The following is a 25,279-nucleotide window of genomic DNA, read 5'->3' on the forward strand; positions in this document are numbered from 1 at the left end:
AGCGCCGCTAATGACGGCTCCTCAGCCGGATTTTTCATGTTGCACAGTCATAAATTTTTAAGAACAGCATGGGCAGCACGTTAGCGAGTTATCGAGGCTGCCTCCACGCTGGCTGCCTAGCTCCAAGAGAACAGAGACCCGGTAGGGCAGAGGAGGCATTTGGGGCAGGGGTGGGGCCCGGCAGTCAGGCTAGCCTGAAGGCAGGGGTAAGGCTGGGCCAAGCAGGCAGGCTAGCCTGAGCCTTCTCACAGGGTGGGGCAGTGCTGCCAGAGGAGCCCCGAGCCAAGGGCAGGCGCAGCCAAGGACAGGCGCATGGGAGGGATTAGGCGTGCGGGCACACAGACCATGGCGTTGGGAGGCGCTGACGGATGCCTCTGCTCCAGGACTTGACACCATGATGGACGGAGAGCCTGGAGACACATGGATTTTCAAAGTGGCCACTTTGAATAGAATTACACACCCCTGATCATGTGCACAATGAGGTCTCTGCCCTGGCAGAGCTACACTTGGTTCATAAACAAGGTGCCTTTTAGGATTGTCCTCAAGAACTAGGGTTCCTGGAGTCACGAAGGGAGATCCCTGGGGAAATGCCCCCACAGAGGGGTTAGATCTATGGATATGCGGGAGCCTGGAGCCAGGCTGACCTCATCCTGGTTATGGCCCATCACTTCAGGTTGTGTGGTCCTGGGTAAGTCATTCACCGTCCAGGGCCTCTGTTTCTTCCTCTTTAAAATGGGGCTGATGATGGGTCCTACCTCTCAGGCTTACCGTGAGGCTTACTGTGAAAGTACTCTAACACCCTGCGTACAGGTTAGCTCGTTCCGTCTATTTAGATCTCTGGGGAAGGATCTCCCCAGAGAGAGATTCGCTCTTGTGCGGTCATTCACTCAGCAGGTGTTTGCTGGCGTCTTGTGGGTGCCCCGTCCAGTGCTGGGTTTTCAGAGGTGAGGCAGGTTCCTTCCTGGGAGGTGATGTGAGCATTGTGGCTGAGGCCGGTCGGTGTCCCCAGCCCTGGCCTGCCACAGGCACACACTGGCCCCCTCAGAAGCCTCCAGGCCAGATGCTTGCCTGAGTTTCCTGACCTGTGCAGTTGAAGGATCATAATCTTGACCGCCTCTCCGGTGTCGCAGGCGCAAGGTCAGGCAATCAGATGTTGCTCAAGTCGGCAGAGGTGGTGTGAGTGTGTGCTTGTGTCCGGGTGTTCAGGAGGACTCTGTGCTAATCCGCCGGGACAGATGCTGGTCATTCAGGGAGAAGAGTGCTCCTTTCTCAAGCCTCTCTCCTCGTGCCCCGTGTGTGGCAGCACAATGCCCTCCCTCATTTTCTGGAACCTGCCATGCCTTCGCTCACCTCAGGGCCTTCCCACGTGGCTTTATTTTCCTTGGGAGCCCCCATTCCCACCCTTGGCCTAATCAAGTCCCGCTCCTCCTGTAGAGCCCAGCTCAGTTTGCTTTTCAAGGAAGCTTTCCTGACTCGTAGCCTTGGTCAGCGCCCCTCCTCTGTGCACTCCCCCTTTGGAGCAGCCCGTCACAGTCCTCATTAAGAAGTTGTTTAGTGCCTCTCTCCCCAACTAGATTGTAAGTTCCCTGAGGGCAGGAATTTATGTCTGTTTTGTTCAGTTTGTATCCCCAAAGCATAACATAGTGTCTGACTTTTGTGGGTAGATAGTGAGTAAAATGTGTTGTTTTGAATTGAGTTAAATGGAGCTGAGATGGCCCCGCCCACCCCTGGGTGCCAGGGCAGGGGGAGGGGGCTAGGGAAGTGCCTGGAGCTGAGGTGGTTCCCATTAGTCCTCATGATTAATTCACAGCCACACTGTGATGGAGTGGGCTTGTCCCCAGTCAGCGCCTCCGCTGGGGCCCACCTGTTAGCGACAAACAAACAAAGGGGATAAATAATGCATTGGGAGCTGAGACAGGCAAGGCAGCGGTATTGAAATTAATAGGGATTAGCTGAGCAGCTTGAGGATGAAATATTTACCAGGTGGGACTGGGCTTAGGGAGGGCAGCCCCACTCCCAGAGTCCCCAGGCATCGCCAGGCCCTTCTCCAGGGCATCATTGGCGGGGAGTACGGAGCCCCAGCACCACAACTTCTGCCCCCAGATGTCTTGGTTCAGGACAGGCTGGCCAGGTCACTTGAGAGCTCAGGTCCCAGCCAGTCTCCTGGCACAGCAGCTCCTGAGGAAATGAAGGTACTAGGAAGGAGTGGAAGTGGGGAAGGGGCTGCAGCCACCGGCACGTTGGAATCTGAGGAAGGACCGTGACTGATTTGCAGGGCCTGGGCCTGTCTGGGCTTCAGGTGGCAGATGTCAGGGCTGGAGTAGGCTGACCTGTGATCTTGTCCCTCCACCCTTCCCTCTTTCTTTTCCTCCAGTCCTTCCTTCCCTACCCTTAATACATATTTACTGAGGGCCTCTGTTGAGGTAACCTTAGTGCCCCCAAAGGGTTTATGGTCCAGCAGGGAGTGACAGAGGCAGTCACATGGAGGAACATGGGTGCTGTGGGAACACACAGAAGGGGTTCCTAACGCCTACATGGGGGCGCAGTTAAGGCACCTCAGGAAGCCACAGCAAGCCTCCATCCCTCAGGATAGACGAGGGGGCACTCCAGCTGAGAAGTGGAGGAGGAGCTTCCCAGGCAGAAGGAAGAGCACGTGAAAAAACACATGAGGGAGAAGAGCCAGAACTCTGCGGTCCAACAGGAGAGTGGGAAAGATGAGGCCCGAGGGGGACACCCCAGAACTTAGTGTAGAAGTTTGGATGCTATCCTGAGAGCAGTGAGGCACCGTTGGAAGTGGTGGTGATGGTTGTCGTTTTAATTATTAACTCTTAAACTTTTTACTCGGAACTCATTTTACATTTGCAGAAGCCTTTCTTACCCGTCTTTCCCTAGTGTTAACATCTTACCCAGTCATAGTACAACTATCAGCACCAGGCCATTAACATTGGTATTACTTTCCTGTTAACTAAACGAAAGGCCTTACTTCAGTTTCACCAGCGTTTCTACTGATGTCCTTTTTCAGTTCCAGGATCATTGAATGGGTTTAAGACAGGCAGTGAAATGACCAGATTTGTGGCTTAGAAGGATGCTATAGAGGAGATTGGCAGGGGCACTAATGTCACCTGGTTGAGGGAGGGTGGTGCCCTGGACCAGGATGGTGGTAGTAGGAATACAGGTTTAGAAACTATGGGTAAAGCTTAGGAGTGGATAAGTTTGCCCAGGGAGAGTGCAGAGAGTAAAAAGGGAAGAAGGCCAACGACCACTCTGAGCAACACCCACCTCTTAGGGGTAGTCAGGAGAAAAGGCAGGCACGGACAGGGGAGCTGGAGGATGGTAGTGGAGAAAAGGTGTTGTCACTGAAACCGAGGGAAGAGTTTCAAGGCATGAGTCAGTCCACTGGGTTGATGTAAACCTGAAAAGCTTCCATTGGATTTCAGCCCCATGAGGCCGTATAGACTGTTAGAGAAAGCAGTTTGGTAAGGCGCTGCTGGGGGAAATCAGATCGCGGGGTGGGAAAGGAGGAAATGAGACCTTTGGCTACGAAAAGGAGGAAAGATTGGGTCTTAGCCACATGGGAAAAGGGAAAAGGAATTAAAGGGAGCTTGTTTTTAAAGATGGGAGAGATTTAATATATTTACATGTTTACATGAAGGAACCAGTGCAGAAGAAGCAACTGAAGCTGTATCAGAGAGAAAAGGGGTTACTCACAAAGTAAGACCCCTGAGAAGGCAGTCGGGTTAGACTCCAGAAACCAGGTGGAGTCGGGGGATAGGCTTCAGAAGTGACATCAGGACAGTTCCTCTCTTGTATCAGGATGAAAGGTGAGGACTGGCACAGGTGCAGGGGTGTGGCGTCTGTGTTTCCTGTGAAGTAGGAGATGAGGTTGTGTGGGTAAGAGGGTCAGGGCGATGTTGGGGGTAGGGAGTTTGAGAGTTTTGGAAAGTAGAGAAAGTTGGAAATTGAACTAGCGAGAAAGGGAGAGAGAGCATGCGCATTGATCCGGCACATAGGGAATGGGGCGGTTTTATACACCCAGCTGAGGGTGGTGACTATGATTTTGTGAGTTGCGTGAATCTGTAAGGTTTTAGTTTTCTCTAGTCACACTCAGCCCAGATGTAAGCATAGAGAAGGCAGTGTTTGGGTTTTTCCAGGCAAGGGTGGTGGGAGAAAAGGGGAGCAAGAGAGTTGAGACGATTGGCAAGAAAGGACTAAGATGATGGACCATGGAATCCAAGCTCCAAAGCGAGGTGTATCAGTTATGTTGCTAGGACAGAAACTGCTTGGTATGTCCCCAATAGCCATTGACCTTCTTCCTCACTAAATAGAGCCCCTGGATAATTAGGGGCAGCAGGGTGTACCCAGTTAAAAGACTACTTTTTTTTTTTTTTAGTTTCTCATACAGCTGGGTATGGTTATGTCTCTGCGTTCTGGCTAGTGAGATAAAAGGAAAAGTGCGTGGGTCCTCCAGGAACAATACTGAAAGGGAAATGACTTAGCTGGAAAGTACATTATTCTTGCTTTTTCCTTCTTCCTCTTTCCTAAAATGTGGACGTGATGATTGGAGCTTCAGCAGCCATTTTGGAACATAAGATAACCTGGAAATTGGAAACGACATGCTAAGAAGGGCAGGGGAGAAAGAAGCCTTGAGTCTCATGATTTTGTGTTGCCGTCGGACTTTGAAAAAGTCAACTTAAATTGCAAGTCAGAGACATAAAAATCCTTTCTCTGTAAAGCTGTATTTTCTTCCCTCTGTTTTCACCTGGGTTCCCACCTAAACTTGACTCTTTTAGCCTTTATGGTAACATGGCCTGTGTCCTGAGATACAGCAGGAGACAATTTGAGCAAATGTTTTTTTTGTTTGTTTGTTTGTTTTATAAATTTATTTATTTTTGGCTGCGTTGGGTCTTTGTTGCTGCGCGCTGGCTTTCTCTAGTTGCGGCGAGCGGGGGCTACTCTTCGTTGCGGTGCACGGGCTTCTCATTGAGCTGGCTTCTCCTGTTGCGGAGCATGGGCTCTAGGCACGCAGGCTTCAGTAGTTGTGGCATGCGGGCTCAGTAGTTGTGGCGCATGGGCTTATTAGTTGCTCTGCGGCATGTGGGATCTTCCCGGACCAGGACTCGAACCCGTGTCCCCTGCATTGGCAGGCGGATTCTTAACCACTGCGCCACCAGGGAAGCCCTGAGCAAATGTTTTAAGAGAGCATAACAAGGGTTACCAGCTTCCTAGCCTGAAATAGTGTCCTCATTGCCCTTTGCCTCCCTTCATTTGTTTTGTCATTCTCTTTCCTGCCTTTACATTCTGTATGTTAGTAAGCTTTTGGCTACAAGAAAAAGAAAACCCAATTTAAATCTTAAATAATAAGAGGGTTTATTCCCTCACAAAAGGTAAGGTGATCCTAGGGTTGGTTAATTCAGCATCTCAGCAATGTCATCAAGGACCCAGATTTTTTTTCCATTGTTCTGTTCTTTTATCTTCAGCATGTTCTTCACAGGCTAACTCCCCTCAAGGTTGGACTATGGCTTCTGCAGTCCCAGACATTATGTGCAGACATGAAAACATCCAGCAGAATATACAGGACTATTTTCCCCTCATGGTTCTCTTCGTAAGAGTGAAGAAATTTTCCTTGAAGGTCTTTCAGCAAACTTACCGTCATATCCCAGTAGCCAGAACACTTGGCCACTCCTAAACCCATGGCTGGCAAGGGGGTAGGATCCCCCCAAATGGCTCAGACCGCGGAGGTTTCCCTTGGTCAGGGAGGGAGGAGCGGGCTCTGCCAGCTTCGCAGAAGGAGAGTGGCTGTTGGGTAAGCAGTCAAAAGTGGACGGGGAAAAAGGTGAACACAGGAGGGTATCTGGAGATATTAGGGATATAAATGGTTTCGAGGTTCCAGTGAGATGAAAGAAAAAGCATATTATCGTCAGTAACTGGGAATATTTGAATTTAACATTTCAAAGGTAGCACAGTGGAGGATGTTAACAAGGTGGAGGGTGTGACTGTGGAAATGGGTGAAAATAAGATATAATGGAGATGGTTGTTAGTGCTGAGGTCAAAGAACAAGAGGCTGGCGGCAAGTTTCTCAAAGGACAGGATGTAGAGGCTGTGACAGGCAGGGCTCTCAGGAAGGAGGTGGCCGTGGTCTGGATTGATAGCACATGCTCACAGGAAAGGCCTCAGATATGCTGCTGGCACATGGGTCTGGGCCAGGTCACAGGTGCCTGGGGCATACACACAAGTAGCCTAACCTCTCCCTATCCCTGTGTCTCCATTTTGGAAAGAATCTGCCCTGATTGGTCAGGCCACTCTGGAAGGGTGTGAAGCCCTGTCACCTTCCTGTTGGAGCCACTCAAGGACCCCCAGAAGACAGTCCCACAGGAGACCCCTAGGGACAGGGTCAGATGGGAGCTCGGTTGGGGCAGAAGTGGCTGCCAAGTACGGCAGAGGTGCTCAGCTGTTCTCAGTGGCCACCTCTTCCCCTGTCCCCTCCCAGGCCAGGTCCCCTTCACTTTGCCTTAGGTTATCAGGCACTTTTATCTGTGGCATCCAGAGCCAAGAGGAGGGCGAGGCTTCTTGGCCCCTCTACCTGGATGGGGCCTTGGCTGGGGATGAGTGAGGGGAGGCGGGCACCCGTTGTAATGGCCAGAGCAGCCGCCCTGTTACTACGGCGTATTTCACTTTTAATTCTGACATATAATGTAATGATCTTTTTTAAGGCCCGATGATATTATCTGCCTGACTAGATTATTGAGTCTTCATCATCTCCAGATAAATTTATGGCCAGGACGAGGCTCAGGATTTATCATCAGTCAATAGAGCTCGATACTCTAACAAGGCGTGTAATAAGATATACATATTTAATGATCCAAGGGGAGGAGCGCTAATGGGAACCCAGAGTGAGTGGTCCACGGGGCCGGGGCTCTGCCCTAGGGCTGCCATAGCTGGAGGGGCGTGGATGTGGTCTTTGCCCCGTGGTCCCCAACTCTGGTCGTTCTCAGGACTGCCTCAGTCTCCTCCTTGTCAAGACCCCAAGGGAGAGGCACTAGGGACAGCGTCAGAGCTGGGGCCCAGAGGGCATACACGCGCCCCACTGGGAACTCCTCTCCCTGCGTCCGGGCCTTGGAGGGGTTGGGGTGTCCTTAGACCTGTATGTCCAGGCCCCTGAGCATGAGGGTGGGCCCACAAAGGGAGGGAGTGCCGGGGCTATGTGCCCAGCCCGCGCTGATGGTGACGGATGGTTTTTCATTACAGCCTCTCAGGTCCTGCCCGCGCCCTGTGTGGAAATTCTATTTATTCCCTAATTTGTAAAAATTCCCTCTTTATCTGATCCCAATCAGGGCGGGGTAATTGGCTCTCTGGGGCAGCGGCTGGGGTCCTTGATGAAGAGCTATGTGGATGTACCCAGCCCGGCCCCCACCCAGCCCGCCACCAGGGCCCACAATTAATAATGATTTGCAAATGGCAGACAAGCAATAACACAGAAAGATGTGGCATCCGCGCTGCCTCTTCATTTCCTCCCCTCGCAGATATAAATGGCCACAGAACAAAAACCCAGCACTATAAATTCTGGAATTAGTTATTCACCGGGATAAATGGGGCCTGGAGCCACCAGCCCCTCTCCTGCCACCCTTCTTGCCTACTTTCCCCAGTCCGAGTCTGTCCCCAGGTGTGTTCCTGAGCCTGGCCCCTGGCTCCTCTGCGTCTCTGGCTCCCAGCTCAGTTCCCCAGCTTCCTCTTAGACCCTTCACCACCACTCTAGCTGCCCCTTCCTGTGTGGCCCAGAATTGGGAGTGGACTCGGGTCTGTAGCTTCCTCAGCCTTCGCCTCTTCTCATTGACCTCTCTGGCTGCCCAGTCTGGCTCCTGTCCCCACTCTGCACTGGGGTTTAAATGAAGTTGATAGGTCCTGCCAGGTCTGGGAGTCTGGACCTGGGTTAGTCTTGGGTGCCTTCTTTGGCATTTGGGACCTGTCCAGTCATTTGCCTGGCCAGGTTTGAGTTGGGCTCCTGGTGGCCAGATGTCCTGTAAGTGATGCTGTGCTTACTGGTCAGGCTGTTGTGGGCTGTTGGCACAGGCGTTTCTGGGCACTGTGCCCTCTCGGCCAGGCGCATCCTCTCCCCGCCCCCCCAAGTGGCTGTGAGCTGGCGGGTAATGGGCGTGTAATGGCCTCATTTCCATGCCCGGCCTCCAGAAGCGGCGGTAAGTGTTTGATTGCCTTAATTTCCAAACACATCATTATCCCAGCTTTACCAGCGCTTAATAAACACTTTATGAGGATTTTTTAAAAAACATCTTCGGTCCGCATACTTCTCCGAAGTGATAAACTCTAATTAAGTCTAATATTTAAAAATATGGTAATGGTGAGTTGTTTGAATAAGTGGACTGCATTTCTGTAATTTCATTATTACGTAAAACACGCTAATTATTTGGAGCGCGCTTATTACGGAGAGAGAAATCGCCTGCTAATCAAGATGAAATTGCCTTTTCCCCTTATTGTGGAACCACCGTCATCCTTCACCATCAGCCCTGTGGCACCTCCAGGCACCTCGGTGGGGTGGAGGGGGGATGCGGGGAGGGGCTGGAAGAAGGGGTCACTTTGGAGTTGAGGCTATAACGGCCTGTCTGGGGGGAGGGGGAGGGAGCCGTGGGAGCCGTGTCAGTGGGGAGAAGGGAATCTATGTCTGGAGGGTGTGTCGGGTGGGCCAAGGTCACCCTGTCTGGGGGACCAGGGGACTCTGTGGGCTACATCTGGGACAAGGAACAGGGGTTGGGGGATATCAGGGTATTTTTGTTGGAATAACAATATTATTATTGGATATTATTGGAATAACGACACCAATACTACTACTAATAACTAACCCAGCCACTGTTTTAAGCACTTCACAAATAAAAACTCATTTCATCTTTTTAACAACCCTTTGAGGGAAGTAGTTGCTATAATAATCATTATTATTCCCATTTTAGAGAAGAAGAATCCGAAAACAGAGGTTAAATAAAGTACGGTAATTTGCTCAAGTTCACACAGTTACTAAGTGATGGAGGTTGGATTCGAACCCAGAATCTAAGGATATACAGGGGCCCTCTGCTGGTTTAGTCCTAAATTCCCTGCCTTGGCTTCCTTTCTTCTGAGTTCCTATTTGCTGTTGTGCCCTGAATTGCACCCAGCCATGGCTTGAGATGCTGGCCCCCAGCACCGAGTTGCCGATTTAGCAATAAAAATATAGGAACATAAGTTAAATTAGAATTTAAACAGATAAACAGCAGATAATTTTTTTAGTATAAGTGTGTCCCATGTGGGGCTGGGGACATATTTGATCCGGCAGTCCCACTGACACTTTGTGCTCAGGCACGCTGCTGCCAAGGTGTCCTAACAGACAGAAAGAGGTAGAAACAAGATGAGGTTCTAGAATGTCGACACGTGCCAGGTTCTTGCTCTCTTTTCCTTGTCATGGTTCCTGCTCCTGTGCTGTTTTCTCCACGCATCTTTGCTCCGTGGGCTCCGGCCCCGTTCCTCACCAGCACTGGAGATCACTCATAAGGTGTGTTGCCAGGCTGAGCTTTTTAGTCAGGAGGCCTCAGGTTGTATCTAAGTCTTCCTTTAGGGCACACTGCCTCACAGCCCTGTAAGGTCAGCGGCTTGTCACCCTGCTGCTCCAGGTGTCCTCTCAATCTGGTTTGCCTCTTTGATCATTTCACGTTCATTCTCTTTCCTGGCTCCGACAGATCCATGTGTGGGGATGGTATATAAGATAGAGGCATCGTTTCAAAAGCATGGGGCAGGTGTGGACAGTTTGATCAATGGTGACAGGACAACTGGCTATCCACTAGGGGAAAAATAAAGTTAGATCTTCTACTTCTCACCACATACAAAAGTAAATTCCAGACAGATTAAAAAATTAAATACAAAAAGTATTCAGAGAAAACACATGATAGTTTTCTAATAACACTGGGATAGAGAAGGCCTGTTGAAGCAAGATATAAAGCCCAGAAGCCATAAAAGAAATGCCTGATAAGTTTAGCTGTCTCATAGAAATCTCAAGACTTAATACATCCGAAGGTACGTTCATCACTGCCCCAAACCTGCGCCTTCTCTGGTTTGCCTCATCTCAGTGAGTGGCACTCAGATCCTAGACGCATCCCTCCTCCAGCCCTCCCAGTCCCCTCGTTAAGTCTTGCTCATTCTATTTCCTAAAAATCTCTTGCCTCCATCTGCTTCTCCACATCACCAGTATATCTCCACCTCCATTTCCACCGCCACTGGCCTAGTGCTGGGCTACCATTTCTGGCCTGGACCAGAAGTACATAGTAGAGTCTGCTAGTTGCTGTCTCTGCCTTCCGCGTTAACACCTCTAATCCTTGAAAGATAATTCTGAAACACAAATCGGGTCCTGTCATGCTCCTCCTCAAACATGTGAGTCTCCCCATCATTCCCAGAACAGTGAAATTATAAGCTCCTTAGTCTGGCATTCGGGGCTCTGCAGGGTTTCTTCTAGACGGCCACTGCTAACCTCACCGCCTTCATGTCGCCGCTCCCTCTGCCTCTGATTCTTCATCATCCCCCACCTGCTCAACTTAAATTTGTGGGGGACACTCCACATGTCCCCTCCAGAAATGTGCCTTTGCTGTTCCGTATGCTGAGAACACCTCCCCACCTCAACCCCGACTTGCTGGCTGGCCCTCTCTGCATGTTTAACTTCGTCCTCCCAGGAACCCTTTCCTGATCCTTGGACTGAACAAAGTGCCCTTTTTTGTGCCTCCTTCTCTCATAGCACTGTTCACACTGCACCACTTACAGATGCAGTCTCTGAGCTCCTCGAGGGCAGGGAGCTGCAGAGTCTGTAGCCCTGTGGCCCAGCATGGCCCTGCGCAGCCGGCACACAGAAGGTGTCAGTGTGTATTTGCTGAATGAATGAGTGCATGAATAGATGGCCTTCCAAGAGCTTCCTTGGGTCCCTTCCCTCCTGAGGGTGGCCCTGGCCCAGTCTCTGCATCCTGTCCTCTACCGTTCAATTCCCAGACAAGTGCAGCCAACTGGAGCGTGTCAGCCTCAGGTGGTTGCCCTGTGTGTGTTCTCACCGGCTGTCCTAAGCGATCTGAGCCACCCTTCCACTAGCAGCTATTTTGCCAAGCAGATATTTGACTACCCTTGGAGCCAGCCAGCGAGCTCATCCTTTGTTAGGTGCTGGCCCCACTCACCTCTCTGAGGGGTTTATGCAGCCGACCCCCCCCCATTACAGCCTTGGCAATATAAAAACATTAAGAATTAATTCCAACATTAAAAATATTAATGCCCCCCAAAAGAAGAGGGCAATCTTGTCACAAGTTGATGTTTCTGCAGGAACATAAAAACAGGTTAGTCTTCTAGAATTTGGAGGTGAGGAAGACCTACTCTTGGAGGCCTCCATTGTGGGCACAAGGCTCCCTGCCCCCAACCCCAGAACAGCCTCAGGCTGGCCTCAGTAGCTCAATGACGTGCCACAAGGTGGGGCTGCTGACCCAGGTGGCCCCAGAGCTTCGAGCAGAGGACTTTCTGGGAGGCTCACCCGGTGCTCTCTCTGAACTTATGGTCTGTTAAAAGCCCAGATTTGTCTCTGTGCTGATCGGTGGGTTGCACTGATTCTTAGGTCGGCTTTCAGGGCTGTCTTCCCCAGTCTGGGTCTCTCTTCATTGTGGTGGACCAGTTGCAACAAGTTAAGACTCCAGAATCCCCAGTGGACAGGGTCAGCAGTCAGAGTTTGTGGCGCGAGTGACAAGTGGTTTCACCAAGTGTGCTGGCCCCTGTGTCATCTGTGCCACAGATTGTACAGTATACACCTTCTCACCATTGGGTCATCCAGAAAACTAGCATCCTTGCCTTCCCTTCATGAAGAGAGGAGGTATTCCAAACACAGCATGTGCAGACATGTGGGTGTATCACCCGTTCAGTCCTCCCAGTAACACTGAGGTAGTATCTGTTGTCACCCCTAGTGAACCTGAAGTTTAGAGAAACTCGGCACTTGCCGCAGGGCACACAGCCAGTGGGCGAAGTTAAGACTACAAACAGGTCTGACTCCAAAACCCACTTTGTCACTTTCAGAAAACATAAATGGTTCCTTGAGGTTGTAATCCGGGCGTTGGGGGTAGAGAGTGACAGGGGTGAGACCAGAGATAGCAGGGATCTGTTTTTGCAGGGCCTTTAACTTGAAGTCATAATAAGGAGTGTGTAGACTTGAAAGTGAGGGCAGGGGAGCCACTGAAGGGATTTAAAGAGAAAAGAACGTGATCAGATTTGTGTGAGAAAGATCACTTTGGCTGTAAGAGAATGGACTAAAGGGAAAAGAAAGAGGACCAGCTGCTGTTGTAAGAGCAGGAGATGATGGGGTCTGGACTGGGAAGTGGTGCCAGAATGAAGGGAAGTAGATGATGAGACAGAGAAGAAGATAAAGCCTGCAGTTCACGCTTGATTGGATTTGGGGGGAAGGCAGGATGTCCAGCTTGAATCAGGTTTCTTCTGGGACATTTGGGAGTGCCATTCACTGGGATGGAGAACACAGGGGAGAGGAGGAGCTTGGGGGAGAAAGTTAGTTTACTGCTGGACGTTTTGAGTTTGTATAGATACCTGGGAAGAGATGTTCCAGAGGCGTTTGGATCTGTGGTCTGGAGCTCAGGAGAGAGGCCCAGACTGGAGACAGCAATTTTCAGAAGCTCAGGATGTGGATGAAGCCATCTGGTGTGTAGAGTGGGGAGAGGTCAGGGGCGAGACTGGGGCACATGGACCTTTGCCCAGCTCCAGACGAGGCACAGGTGGGAAGTCAGTGCTCCCCCACTGGATGGCTGGTGGCCTGCGGGGAGGAGCTGGGCACATTCACTTGGGCCAGAGGAGGTAGATTGAGCAATTTGTCCAGCAATGAGGGAGGAGCCAGATGAAGTCAATAGAAAACTAATTTTCTTTTCTGCTGGAAGAAATGAGGTGTGTGGCCGCTGGGTAATTGCAGATAACGAGGGGACTTATTCTTAATATGCACAGCGGCCACGGTCCCCAGAGTGCCGGAGACAGCAAGGATCGGAGGGGCCCTGACAAGGCCAGATTTATTTGGGAAGAAAATCACCTATCGTAGTAGCCCTTTCAATGGTGCCGTGACAGCCCCTGGACTCTGTCATAAACCCTCCCCACTCCTGGGGCCTGCCCCTCCTGCACAGCCATTCCTGCCCCATTCCCCTTCCTGTCGACTGCCTAGCTCCTCCCGTCACAGCCCCCTCCCTCCACCCTCTACCCCCACAGCACAGGCGTGCACACTAAGGGAGACAAATGACGGGGCCTCAGCTGAGCGGGGCGCGTGTCCGGCCCATAAACCATGGGGATGGGTCACGTCTGAAGTTGCCATGGCCGCCACTACCCACCCATCTGTCTTCTCACTGTTCCGCCTCAGACCAGCCTTCATGGCTTCCCGAGCGCCTAGAGGAACAAGGTGTCCCTGTGCCTGGGTCCTGGGTCACCTGTCCGTGCCCACATCCACCGTAGCTACATTCATATTGAGCTCTGAGAGACAGGACCCCGTGTGACTTGTCTGGCCTGACCCAGAGAACTCGTCTGCCGTGCGCCAGGTCTGCAGAGCTGGTGTCTGGCTGATGATACAGGGCCTGGCCTGACCAGACTCCTCCCACTCTCACAGTCTTTTTCTAGCTCTGGTGGGTCCCCATTCCTGGTCTAAGATCCTGGCGAGGGCAGGCTGGGAGCTCAGTGCAAGGGGTTGGTCCTTGACAGACGCAGGGGCCTCCTGACCCCACCTTGACCTTACCACCCCCACACCTGATTATGACATCGACGTACGATACTTCTGCCACCACGGCATCGACCCCATGAGGGCGGTGGCAGCTGAGGTCCTGGTTATGGCACAGGAGCAGAGCACCTATGGGAGGTGGGAGGGGGATGAAAGAAGAGGCAGGTGAGGGAGTCGGGGCCCATGACCATGATACTGAGGCTCCAGGAGTACCTGTTCCTGTGGCCACCGGGGTCTAGGACAGTTTTCACCATGGAGTTTCTTACAGCAGTCAATACGGAGGAAACTGCTGTGACAGGGTCTGGCAGGCGCAGACGTCTTTAATCTGAGATATGGCCAGAGACAGGGCTGAAGCCTGCCGGGGTGGGAGAGGCAGGGCTTGGGCTGAGCTACACAGGGGTGTCTGGTAGAAGGCTGCTGGCCAGGGTGTTAAGAGGACCACAGACCCGGCCCCTCTCCACCGGCCTGGGCTGCACAGGAGCAGGTGCCCAGGCGGTAGCTGCTGGAGCACGTGAGCCTGGGACCCCGGCCCGGAAGTGCCAAGGCTTGTGCCTTGTCACCAGTGATTATGGCCTGGGCCACATCTCCCACACACATGCAACTGCCGGCAAAGTCACCCTGGCCGTGGGTGTGATGAATGGCCGCACAGTAATGAAATGGAGACATCAAGACGGGTGGCGGGAAGACGGAGTGTGGCGGACGGGCCGTCCCCACGCGGCGGCAACAAGAAGGATCGCCCAGCGGCCGGGGGCCGTCAAGGGAGAAATTACACATTTACTCTGCCTTTTTCTTACTGCGACGGTGCCCATACATCACCGCTGGGGCCAGGGAGGGACATGCCGGCCAATTTCCAGCATGAATTATGGGACTCAGAAGCATTGAGACCAGGCTTCTTGCTGGCCCAGCATCACCCGGCCCAACCTGAAGCTGGAGTTGCTGCCACCTGGGGATAGGACCCACTGGTTTAGAGCCTATGGCTCCTGAATCTGAACCTGCCTCCCACCCCCACCCGTGTACCTCTGGGCCCACAGGGGAAGGCTCTGGGGCCCACCTAAATGTCTTCTCTTCCTCTTTTTAGATGACTGCAAGAACATTGCCAACATCATGAAGACACTCGCATACCGAGGCTTCATCTTCAAGCAGACATCAAAGCCGTTCTGACTGGCCGAGGATGGGATGGGGCAGGACAGGGTAGCTGCTTGGCCCAGCCCAAAACCCTCCTCTCCCTCACCAGAGGGGCAAAGGGAGAGTGGCACAGCTCTACGTCCAGAGTGGCCCCCGGCCCGCCCTGTGGGCTTGTGTCCTGGGTGAGGCTTGGCCACTTGGCCCCTCTGGAACAGACACTTTGTGCCCCCTACCCCCTCCCCTCAACCTCAGCCCAGTATCAGGCCTTCCCATTGTGGGCCTGGGCTGGGGGACCTCCTCCTCACTGTCTCCTCCCAGTACAGGCTTCTTGCTGGGGCCACCAAGCCCCCCTGTGCCCCCTCCCCTCTGTAGTGCATGGTGTGTGGTGCCCCCAGGGCTCCAGGACAGATCAGGCCCCACCTTGTGTCTACCCCCATCCCCGCTGTGAACGTGCCACTGAATAAAGTCGGGGAAACGAGGCCCTGGGTGTGTGTGTGGACCAGGCAGTCCCGTGCCCGACACTGTCTGGATGTGCAGGGGTTAGAGCATATGCCAGGCTGCCCTGTGCTCAAGGACACCAGTAGAGCTGGCAGTCTCTGGAGCACCTAGGGGACCCACACCGAATATGCACAGGGCCCTGGGGACTGTCTGAGCACAAGGCTGTGTTCAAAGCAGCCGGTATCTACAGTCATTGCTGTGTGTGAACCAACTTAAGTGCAGAACCACGGGTGTTCCTGGATACAGGTGTTTGGGCAGAGCTGGTCAGTGGTTAAAGGGCTGCTAAGGGCCTCAGTGCAGGCAAGCCCCAGCGCCATCCCCATGGAGTTGGTATGGTGACCCCCCCTCCTGCCCACCCTCCCAGCCAGGGGCATGAGAAGTGGTGGGAAGGAAAAGGAAGCAGCCCAGTCCAACTCAGCAGCTCTATTTACACAGCACCATCCCACACCCCGTGTGGCCCCTCACGGCTTCTTGGCTTTCTTCACAGAAGAGGAGCTGGAGGCCGATTCCCGTCGCTTCCTCTGAGGAGACACAGAAGGTGCTGAGGTCAATGGCCCCCGGGGCCAGATTCAGGCTGGGTGCACGTGTTTCACTCTCTGAGTCAGGAAGGTGATGCCCACTGACCGACCACCCACTCCCTCATTCTCAGAACCCCTCAGAGTGACGACTCCTGTTGCAGGCACTAGAGGGGGTGGGGCCTAAGTACGCATGTGCGTGTGCTCACTAGCAGGGCCAGTTTGTGCTCTCCCGGCCTCTTACCGAATTGGGCGTGAGGGGTGCGCCCACCACATCAATGATGGCGTCCTTGCTGGGGTCCGGGCCGAGACCGGGTTCAGGCACCGCCGGCTCTGCCAGGGCCGGGGCCGGGCCCGATGCCGGTGTGGCGGGGCCCCCCAGCACACCGGCCCGGGCCAGCGCCTCGTGCCGGTGCCGCAGCATCTGCAGCTCATACTCGCAGTTGGCACATGCCTGCTTGAGCTCGTAGAGCAGCACCAGGTCACTCCGCAGCTCGTTGAACATGTGCACCAGCTCCTCCGTGGGCGTCGGGCTCAGCTCTGTGGGCAGGTGGGTGGAAGGCACAGGGACAGAGCTGGGGTGCGGTGGGAGGCCGGCAGCCGGAACTGCCCCCCACGCCCAGCCTTCATCCGCAGCCTCGGTGGGGACATCCTGAGGGGCTGGCCCCCGCACTCACCCACACCCAGCTCCAGCAGCATCTGTTCCAAGGCCTTGATCTTCTTCTGTCCCACAGAGCTTGGCAGCTTCATCTGCAATGACCCAGGCAGCTAAGCCCTCTCCCCACCACAAGCGGTTTAGAATGAAGGAGACTAAAGGCAGTGGGGGGAGTGGAAGAGAAGTTAACCCCTAGAGGCAGCTCTGGGTCACAGAAGAAAACAGCCAGTAAGCGGAATAGAGTGAAAGCTGTGAGCTCAGCCTGGCATCCCCCTGAGATCCCGGTACGTCCGCCTCCACCTGCTCCGGCCCCATGGCCTGCAGCATTTAGGCTGCAGAGCCCAGGGCCCAGACACAGTGAAGGAGGTGACTCACGTACCCGCTGGCTCCGCAGCGTGACACCTGCGGACTTGAAGTCTGGGAACTTGATGCCTGCAGTCTCAGGAACGGCCTGGGGGAGAAGGAGTTACGGAGACCAGGGTGTCATGGGGAGAGGGCCCGGTGTTAGTCCCAGCCCCCTGCCGGCTCCGCGTGCTCTCAGAGCCCTCCACCCTGAGCTGGGCTGACTTGGTCTCCACACCGGCTTCTCAGCCTCCTTTTTCTGGGGGAGCTTCTTCTTGGGGGCCTTGCGTTCCGTGCGCCGCTGCTCGGCAGTGGTGTCCGCCGCCGTTATCAGCTTCTGCAGGTCCTGGCTGCGCTTCTCCCGCTCCTTCTTCCGGGCCTCGATCTTGCGCAGCTCCTGCAGCAGGTACTCCTCCTCCGCCACCTGGGAAAGAGACGCTGAGACGTCCGTGAGGGTCATGGGGCGGTGAGAGGAGACGGGGAGACGGAGGGGTGCCGGGCTGCCTGTGAGGGAACCTGAGCAGCAGGGGATTGTGAGGGAGGTGAGGGCTACAGAGAGCAGGGAGGATGGCCGATGAGAGGCAGGACTGGATGGGGGCGGGAAGAGGGGGAAGAAGGGGAGCTGGGGTGAGCGAGTTGAGGGTATGGAGGAGGGAGGCAACGGTCAAGGGGTTTCATGGCATGGAGCAGAGTCTGTGGGACTCGGGCTGACCTGCTCTGGGGTCCGGTTATAGAGACGCTCCAGCTGTTCCTTCCGCCGCCGCTCGTGCCCAGCATCAAACACTGGCATCTTGAGGTCTGTGCCTGGCACGGCCCGCACGTTGGCAAGCTTGGCACAGATGTGGTAGTAGCGTTCCTTCAAGTCCTCCACAGAACGCTTCTGAGGATAAAGATACAGAGAGAGGGAGAATGAATACTCAGAGGCATGTGGAAAGGAGATCATGACGGTAGTGGGCCTGCCACGCCCGGGGGTTAGGCCCACCTGCAAATGCACAATACCAGCTCACCTTGAACTGCTGGTGGTCATACCGGTCGTGGATAACAACAAAACGTAGGTCAAAGCGGCGGCTAAGGTCAAAGAGGTGGTCGGTTTCTGCCTTTGTCCAGGCGTCGTCATGAAGATAGAGCTGGTACTCCTGCTCTGAATACACGGGCACCTGCACCGTCTACGGGCATGGAGGGACAGGGGGCACGCCCACGTCACGGCATGTCCCGCAGGGTCCAGCAGCATGACCACAGCCCCTCCGGTTTATTGTCAATCCCTGGGCTGGAGAAAAGCAAATCCTCTGCCTGGGACCCTGCACAGGGCACCTGGAGATGATGTTTCCAGAGCAAGAAAAAAACTCTGCTTGACCAAAGGCCCTGGCAGGCTCTAGGACTGTCACCTGCCTCTGAATCCACTCCAGGACCAACTTCATCATGCCTTCGGCTCCAGAGCCTCAGTAACAGGACACATGCTCCTGACCCGATGGTTAAGGTGAGGGGACCACGTGTAAGTGCTTCTGTGGAGTCCAAAGGTCAACTTTGGAGTACGGTAGATGGCTAAATTCTGGAGAAACGCCCAGGAGCCCTAGTCATGGCACACTTGTCTGAAGCACTCCTGCCACCCAGTGGTGACAGTGAGACTTGCAGCTCCCCCAGAGCTGGCCAAGGTCACATCTCTAAGGAAAAGGCAACTGAATCCTACTCGCAACATACACCCCCCACCCCAACACCCATGCCCCTGGCTCCCCTCCCCCATGTCCCGTCCCCCAGACCTCCCTCAGGGACAAACAAGAGACAATGCTAGGCTGGACCAGGGAAGTTTCTCCATCAAAGACCACATTGGCTCTGAACCTGCTCTCAAAACCCTTATGTCCAGCTGCCTCTTGGACATCTCTTACTGGAGATCCTATATACATCTCAAACTGAATATGTTCAGGTGATACGTGTTAACTAGGCTTACTGGGGTGGTCTTTCACAATATATACAAATACTGGATCATCATGTTGTAACCTGAAGCTAATATATGTATGATATATAATAATTATACCTCAATTTAAAAAAAACCAAACAAATCCTAATATGTTCAGTACTGAGCTCATCGCCCTCCCTCAAACTCCTATCTCCCCCAGTCCGGATCTCAGTCAATGTCACCATCACCCAAGCGGAAACCTAGCAGGCATCTTTCAATCCTACCTTTACCCTTGACCCCTCCCCTTTCCCACATCTGTGGATTTTACCTCCCAGTTCTGTATCTCCTCTGCCACAACCCTGTCCAGACCACCACCACCCCTTGCCTGGATAGAGAAACAGCCTCCCCACTGGCCTCTCTGCCTCCATTTAATTCTCTTCCAAACAATTCTCCATCTGCAGCCAAGATGTGACCTCTCTGAACACTGCTACTTAAAATAAAAAGAAGCTCACCGTCAAGCAAGGGAGACGGTCATTCATTCAACAAATATTTATCATGGGCCTGCTAGCCCTATGCTGGGGACACAATGCTGAATAAGACAGGGACAGGGGCCTTGCCTCCTCACGGCTCACAGTCCAGCTGAAAATTTAGTAAAGTGCAGCGAATTTGACGACAAAGGTATGCCTAGGGTGTAATGAGTGACACCTGATGCAGCCTGGGACAAGGGTTGTCAGGGAAGAGATATATGGAGCCTGGTTCAGTCTTAAGGTTAAGTAGAACTGGACCAGTGAGGGAAGGTGCTGGAGAGACTCCTAAGCAGGGGGGCCACATAAACAGCGATGAGAGAGAAATGGCCTGATGTGTGCAGGCTTGGCAGTCAGGGACACTAAGGGAAACAAGAGCGAGACAGGGAGAGGCCTGAAGAGAGCCTGGAGAGTTGACAGAGGCAAGCTGCTGCAAGCCTTGTGTGACTGCTAAGGAGTCTGGAATTCATCCTGTGGGTGACGGGAGTCAGTAAGGTTAGTTTTAAAGAGAGGAGTGAGATGGTCATGATTCTCTTTTACAAAGACCACCCTGGCAACAGTGAAGACGGGGTGAAACATGAGCCTGGGAGACCAGCTGGCAGGTTTAAGAAATAAACCAGGTGGGAAGTGAAGAGGCCTGAAATAAAGCAGTACCAGTGGAAGGTAGAGAAAAGGGCACGGACTTGAGAGGCTTTAGATTAAACATCATAGGATGTGACAACTGGCTGTGAGGGGTGAGAGAAGATGCTGTCATAGGTAACTCCTATGTTTCTGGCTTGAGCCGGAAAGCGGCTGGGGAGCCACAGACTGAAAGCGGGACCCCAGGAGAGAGCAGTATTGGAGGGAAGATTGTTAGTTCCCTTTACTTCGACTTCATTCTCCACCCAGTCACCACAATCTTTCTAAAACTCAAATCTGATCCCGACACCTCTCTATTTAAAATTTGCCAGTGGCTCCCTAAAGACATCAGAGCAAAGCCCAAATTCCTGAGCCTGGCTGCCAAGCCCTGCCTGACCCGGCCCTGCTGCCCTCTCAGGTCTCATCTCCCACCGTATGCTACCTTGGACTTTAGGCTCCATCAACAGGGAAATGCCCACGGCATCCCACACGTATGACTGATTTTTCATTTATGCCTTTGCTCATGATGTCCCCTCTGCCTGAACAAGTCACTGCACTCCTTTTCTACTATCACCTGGTAACATCCTTCGAGACTCAAATCAATACCATATGACCCAGCAATCCCACTCCTGGGCATATATCCGGAGAAAACTCTAATTTGCAAAAATACATGCACCCCTATGTTTATAGCAGCACTATTCACAGTAGCCAAGACACAGAAGCAACCTAAATGCCCACTGACAGATGAATGGATAAAGAAGATGTGGTATATATATACAATGGAATATTACTCAGCCATAAAAAAATAATGAAATAATGCCATTTGCAGCAACATGGATGGACCTAGAGATTATCATACTAAGTGAAGTAAGTCAGACAGAAAGACAAATATCATACGATATCACTTATATGAGGAACTAAAATATAATACAAATGAACTTATTTACAAAACAGAAACAGATTCACAGACATAGAAAACAAACTTACGGTTACCAAAGGGGAAGGGGGAGAGGGATAAATTAGGAGTTTGGGATTAGCAGATACAAACTACAATATATAAAACAGATAAACAAGGTCCTACTGTATAGCACAGGGAACTGTATTCAATATCTTGTATTAACCTATAATGGAAAAGAGTAAGAAAAAGAATACATACACACACACACACACACACACACACACATATAACTAAATCACTTTGCTGTACACCAGTAACACAACATTGTAAATCAACTATACTTCAATTAAAAACATGGATGGACCTAGAGATTATCATACTAAGTGAAGTAAGTCAGACAGAAAGACAAATATCATACGATATCACTTATATGAGGAACTAAAATATAATACAAATGAACTTATTTACAAAACAGAAACAGATTCACAGACATAGAAAACAAACTTACGGTTACCAAAGGGGAAGGGGGAGAGGGATAAATTAGGAGTTTGGGATTAGCAGATACAAACTACAATATATAAAACAGATAAACAAGGTCCTACTGTATAGCACAGGGAACTGTATTCAATATCTTGTATTAACCTATAATGGAAAAGAGTAAGAAAAAGAATACATACACACACACACACACACACACACACACACATATAACTAAATCACTTTGCTGTACACCAGTAACACAACATTGTAAATCAACTATACTTCAATTAAAAAAAAAAACTCAACTCAAGCTCTAACTTCTCCAGGAAGTTTCCATGACCTTCAGTTCCTCCCAATATGGCATGTATCCCAGCGAACTGTAATTGCCTGGGCCTCTCCCCAGTTCCCCAACAACATGGAGAGTTTCTAGAGGGCAGATACTGTGTCTGATTCATGTTTGTGTCCTCACTGCCTCGGGCTTGACTTGGCATGGAGTAGTATTTACTAAATACAAAATGAACACTCTTTTGTCTTCACCTCAAATTGTCTCATCCAACCTTCCCACCCCCACCTCAAATCTCTTACCTCTTGGTTATCCCTTCTCAGTCTTACATCTCCAGCCTCTCCCTCCACTGGACCTGAGGGGCCTAAGGATGGTGGTGAGGGGCCTAAGGAGGAAAACCAGTGTAGGGGCATGGGGGAGAATGATGGATCACACCTGGACGTACTGAGTCTGAGAGGCCTGTGAGCCATCCAGGGGGAGGTGTCCAGGTGCAGGTGGGTATACTGGCTGAGGGGAAAGAAGTCAGGAATTGGGAGTCCTGGGTTCAAGCCCCCAGTGCTTGCAGGCTCGAAGTCTAGGCTGCTCCAAGCTGCAGGGACTGTGGGGCCGTATCGTGAGTGGCTTAAACAACAGCCTAGGGAATCCTAGCCCAGCTCTGCTTCTCACTGGCTGGGTGAGTCTGTGTAAGGCCCTGCTCCATCTGAGCCTCAGTAATCTAGACCAGAGATAATTCAGCTTGGATTAGAGTATAGAGAATGAAGAACACAGGCAGATGTGATTCATTATAGAAACAGAGTCAGCAGGACTCAATGACTAGATGTATCACTGAAGTCTAACTCAAATGCCAGCTTCTCAGAGAGGCCCTCCCTGACCACCCTATCTATTAGGCCTCCCCTACACCTACAAGTTCACTCTTTATCTCATTTCATATCCTGGTTTCATTTTATTGATGGCTCTTATCTGAAAGAATCCAATTTATTTGCTTACATGTTTGTTATCTGTCTTCCCCTACCTTCTTTGTCCCATTGTTGACTGAAATAATATGAGAGCTAAGGGAGACGCTAAGTCAAGGATGATTCCCAAATTTCTGGTTTGGGCAATTGGGTGGATAGTGGTGTCATTCACTTATGTGAGGAACAGGTTTGGGGGTGAGGAACAGGTTTGGGGGTGAGGAACAGGTTTGGGGGTGGGGAACAGAGGGAAGATTATGAGTTCTGCTCAAGGGTATCCACTTGATCTGAAGTACCCGTGGGGCCTTCAGGGAGAGGTAAGCAAATGACTGGATATATGTGGACTGCTGCTCTGGACTGGAGATACTGAATTGGGGTTAATGGCATACAGAGGGTAACTGAGGTCACAGGGTAAATGAGACACACTAGGGAGAAAGTAGAGAGTGAGAAGAGTAGAGCACCTAGAACACAGCTCTGAAGAATAGCGAGAAATGAAAGGCTAAGGCAACACACCAAAAATCAGAGCAGGTCTAGGAGAGGACAGGATCCCATGGGCAGTGAAGACCCACAGAGATATTTGCACCAATGACTGAGCGGGTAACCATTGTTAATGACCTGGCCTGAGGGGGCCTCTGGAGCCAACTAGGAGACTGGAGTGCTCAGGCAAGTGGCTCAGAGTAGGTAGGCAACCTTGGCCTACGTCCCAATGGTGGTGGCTCACCTTATTGAACCTGGCGAAGGGGTAGTCCTTGCCCTCCTCTGCTGCCCGTCGCCAGTGGAAGAACATGGCTCCATCCTTGCGGGCTGGGTTGGTGAATGGCATCCACTTCCATGGCCGCACCTTCTTGGAGCCCAACTTGGCCTTCACTGTGCGGTAGCCTTGACCAGTGTCACTGGGTAGCAGTGGGGGTGCATCCCTGGCAGCAGGGTTTAAGGAGGTGAGAGATTACAGTCAGAAGGTGTGTAGAGAGCCTTTGGACCCAGGCTGCTGATCTACCATAGAGCAAGGAAGTCACATCCTGGAGTGAGACATCCGAGCTCCCACATCCTAAGCAAGCAGAAGCCCTGTGTGGAGAGGGGAGGTGGGGAGAAAACTGGCTGGAAAAATTAGGAGTTAGGGACATGCAGGTTGGTCAGGGACCAAAGCCTGGGGGATCTGGGATTCTAATACTTGCTTCTTGTCAGAGTAGAGCAGTGCATAGACCTCCCGGTGCATGCCCTCGGGCCTCTTGAAGGTCAGTGTCTCAGAGGACTTCTTGGACTTTTTCTGGGGAGGGAAACCACAGGAGAGGATCCACAGGCTAGACTCCCTTCCCTCAAAATTCTTTAGCCCAGCTCAGTCCCTGAACAAACCAGCATCTACAGGTACAATGACACACATACACACTGTGACACATAATGACACACTATGAAGGTACAGAAACCCACTCAAGGGGCACCTGGATCTGAGCAGGTCATTCCCCTCCACACCTGTACCTCAGAGCCCTACCTGTCAGAGCAAAAGATACTTTTCCAGCATCTCTCAGCAAGTCACACCGAGTTGATGTCCCCCCAATATCCCACAAGTGTCACACTCTCTAAGTCCTGTCTTACAAATGTCACATCCTCTTGGTCCCCACCATTTTCCACGGGGTCCCACCTCCTTCATCCTATCTCACCAAGGTGACACATATTCTCTATCCCGTTATTTCACATCTTTTACCGCCCATCTCACAAGAAGTGTGGCACCTCATCTCTCCCCGTGCCGTCTTCCGTTGTCACTCCTACCCACCACTTCACTACCACTACCCAGCGCTCTCAGGCACCACTGCTACCTTGTCCGGATTGATAATGTCCTTCTTGCTGATGGTCCCGGAGGCTGCATCCCCCTCTGGACCCCCGAGTTCTAGAATGTCCCGCACATCCGCGCCCGTAGCCATCGCGCCCGAGAGATGGGGGAGCGCCCCGAGGTCAATAGTCAGTGCCTGAGGAGCGACCAGGCTCAGATCGGGGGGCGGAGCCACTTCAGCCCCAAGTGGGGGCGGAGTGAAGAGGTGGGCCGCGAGGAAGAGAGTGGCTCAGGGTCAGGTCGGGGCCCCGTCAGTGTCCCGCCGCCTGGGTCTCCCTAACGGCCCCAGCTGTCTCCTAAGCCCCAGCGCCTCCGCACCTAGACCTCCGGGCTGCGGCCCACCGACTCCCCTATCCCCGCAAAGCTGCAAACAGAAACTTCCGGTCGTGCGCGTTAGAAATGTGGCCGTCAGGAACACTTCCGGTCTGTGTTTAGCGGAAACCGAGCCGGCTGGTAACCCAGTGTGAAAACTACTGACCGCGCAGAGAATGCTGCACTCCTTGACTCCCAGGAGCCAACCCGTTTCCTGGGCTGCCTGCTTTCTGGCATTTTTCCTCTGCGTTGCTCCGTCGCGCAGTGAAGGGAGAGCGCACAGCTTTGTGACCTTGGAAGTCACTTAATTTCGCTGAACTCGTTTCTTCACTTTAAAATGGAAATTGTCATGGTACCTGCATAAGTGAAGTGCCAATAATCCATGTAAAACATTTACACGGTGCCTTTTTTCATTAAATAAATTAGTGGTATGAATTGCCCCTGTTCATTAAGTGCTAAGTACGTACCAGATACTGTGCTACGCGTTCGAGATGAAGAGATCAACTGGACAAGGCAGAGCTTCCCAGGGTGGCTGCCAAGATGGAGTGAGGTCTGGACCCTCACTTGCACCTCCTCTGATGGAGGGGTGTGTGGGTCGGGGCCT

At 52.3% G+C, this 25,279-nt stretch overlaps 2 protein-coding genes across 7 annotated transcripts in view; one reads left to right on the forward strand and one right to left on the reverse strand.

The window, feature by feature from the left end:
- ERI3 (ERI1 exoribonuclease family member 3) overlaps positions 1-15,357 on the forward strand; it is a 130,776-nt gene extending 115,419 nt beyond the window's left edge. For all 6 annotated transcript variants that reach the window (XR_008616553.1, XM_007118089.4, XM_007118087.2 and 3 more), the window contains one exon: positions 14,832-15,357. Coding sequence is in view for 5 of the 6 variants with exons in the window: in XM_007118089.4 (XP_007118151.1) it covers positions 14,832-14,914 (83 nt within the window). In the remaining variant the exon portion in view is untranslated. The remainder of the gene's footprint in view (positions 1-14,831) is intronic.
- A 427-nt stretch (positions 15,358-15,784) lies between these two features.
- On the reverse strand, positions 15,785-24,758 carry DMAP1 (DNA methyltransferase 1 associated protein 1). Its single transcript, XM_007118092.2, has 10 exons — positions 24,350-24,758; positions 23,711-23,802; positions 23,257-23,452; positions 17,896-18,054; positions 17,601-17,768; positions 17,127-17,312; positions 16,926-16,997; positions 16,569-16,641; positions 16,136-16,431; positions 15,785-15,897 (listed from the first exon to the last, which is right to left on the reverse strand). Exons 1-10 carry the CDS (start codon positions 24,452-24,454, stop codon positions 15,838-15,840), a joined length of 1,407 nt encoding a protein of 468 aa, XP_007118154.1. The 5' UTR covers positions 24,455-24,758; the 3' UTR covers positions 15,785-15,837.
- Positions 24,759-25,279: the final 521 nt, after the last annotated feature.

This window comes from Physeter macrocephalus, chromosome 3, assembly GCF_002837175.3.
Source record: "Physeter macrocephalus isolate SW-GA chromosome 3, ASM283717v5, whole genome shotgun sequence".
NCBI classification, from domain to species: Eukaryota; Metazoa; Chordata; class Mammalia; order Artiodactyla; family Physeteridae; genus Physeter; species Physeter macrocephalus.

Excerpts from the sequence above, each read along its gene's own strand:
- DMAP1 (XM_007118092.2), bottom strand. The coding sequence starts at position 24,454 with ATGGCTACGGGCGCGGATGTGCGGGACATTCTAGAACTCGGGGGTCCA. Across the intron at positions 17,313-17,600 it reads ATAACCGGACCCCAGAGCAG|GTGGCGGAGGAGGAGTACCT; the intron begins GTCAGCCCGAGT and ends TCTCTTTCCCAG. Across the intron at positions 16,998-17,126 it reads AAAAGGAGGCTGAGAAGCCG|GCCGTTCCTGAGACTGCAGG; the intron begins GTGTGGAGACCA and ends CTTCTCCCCCAG.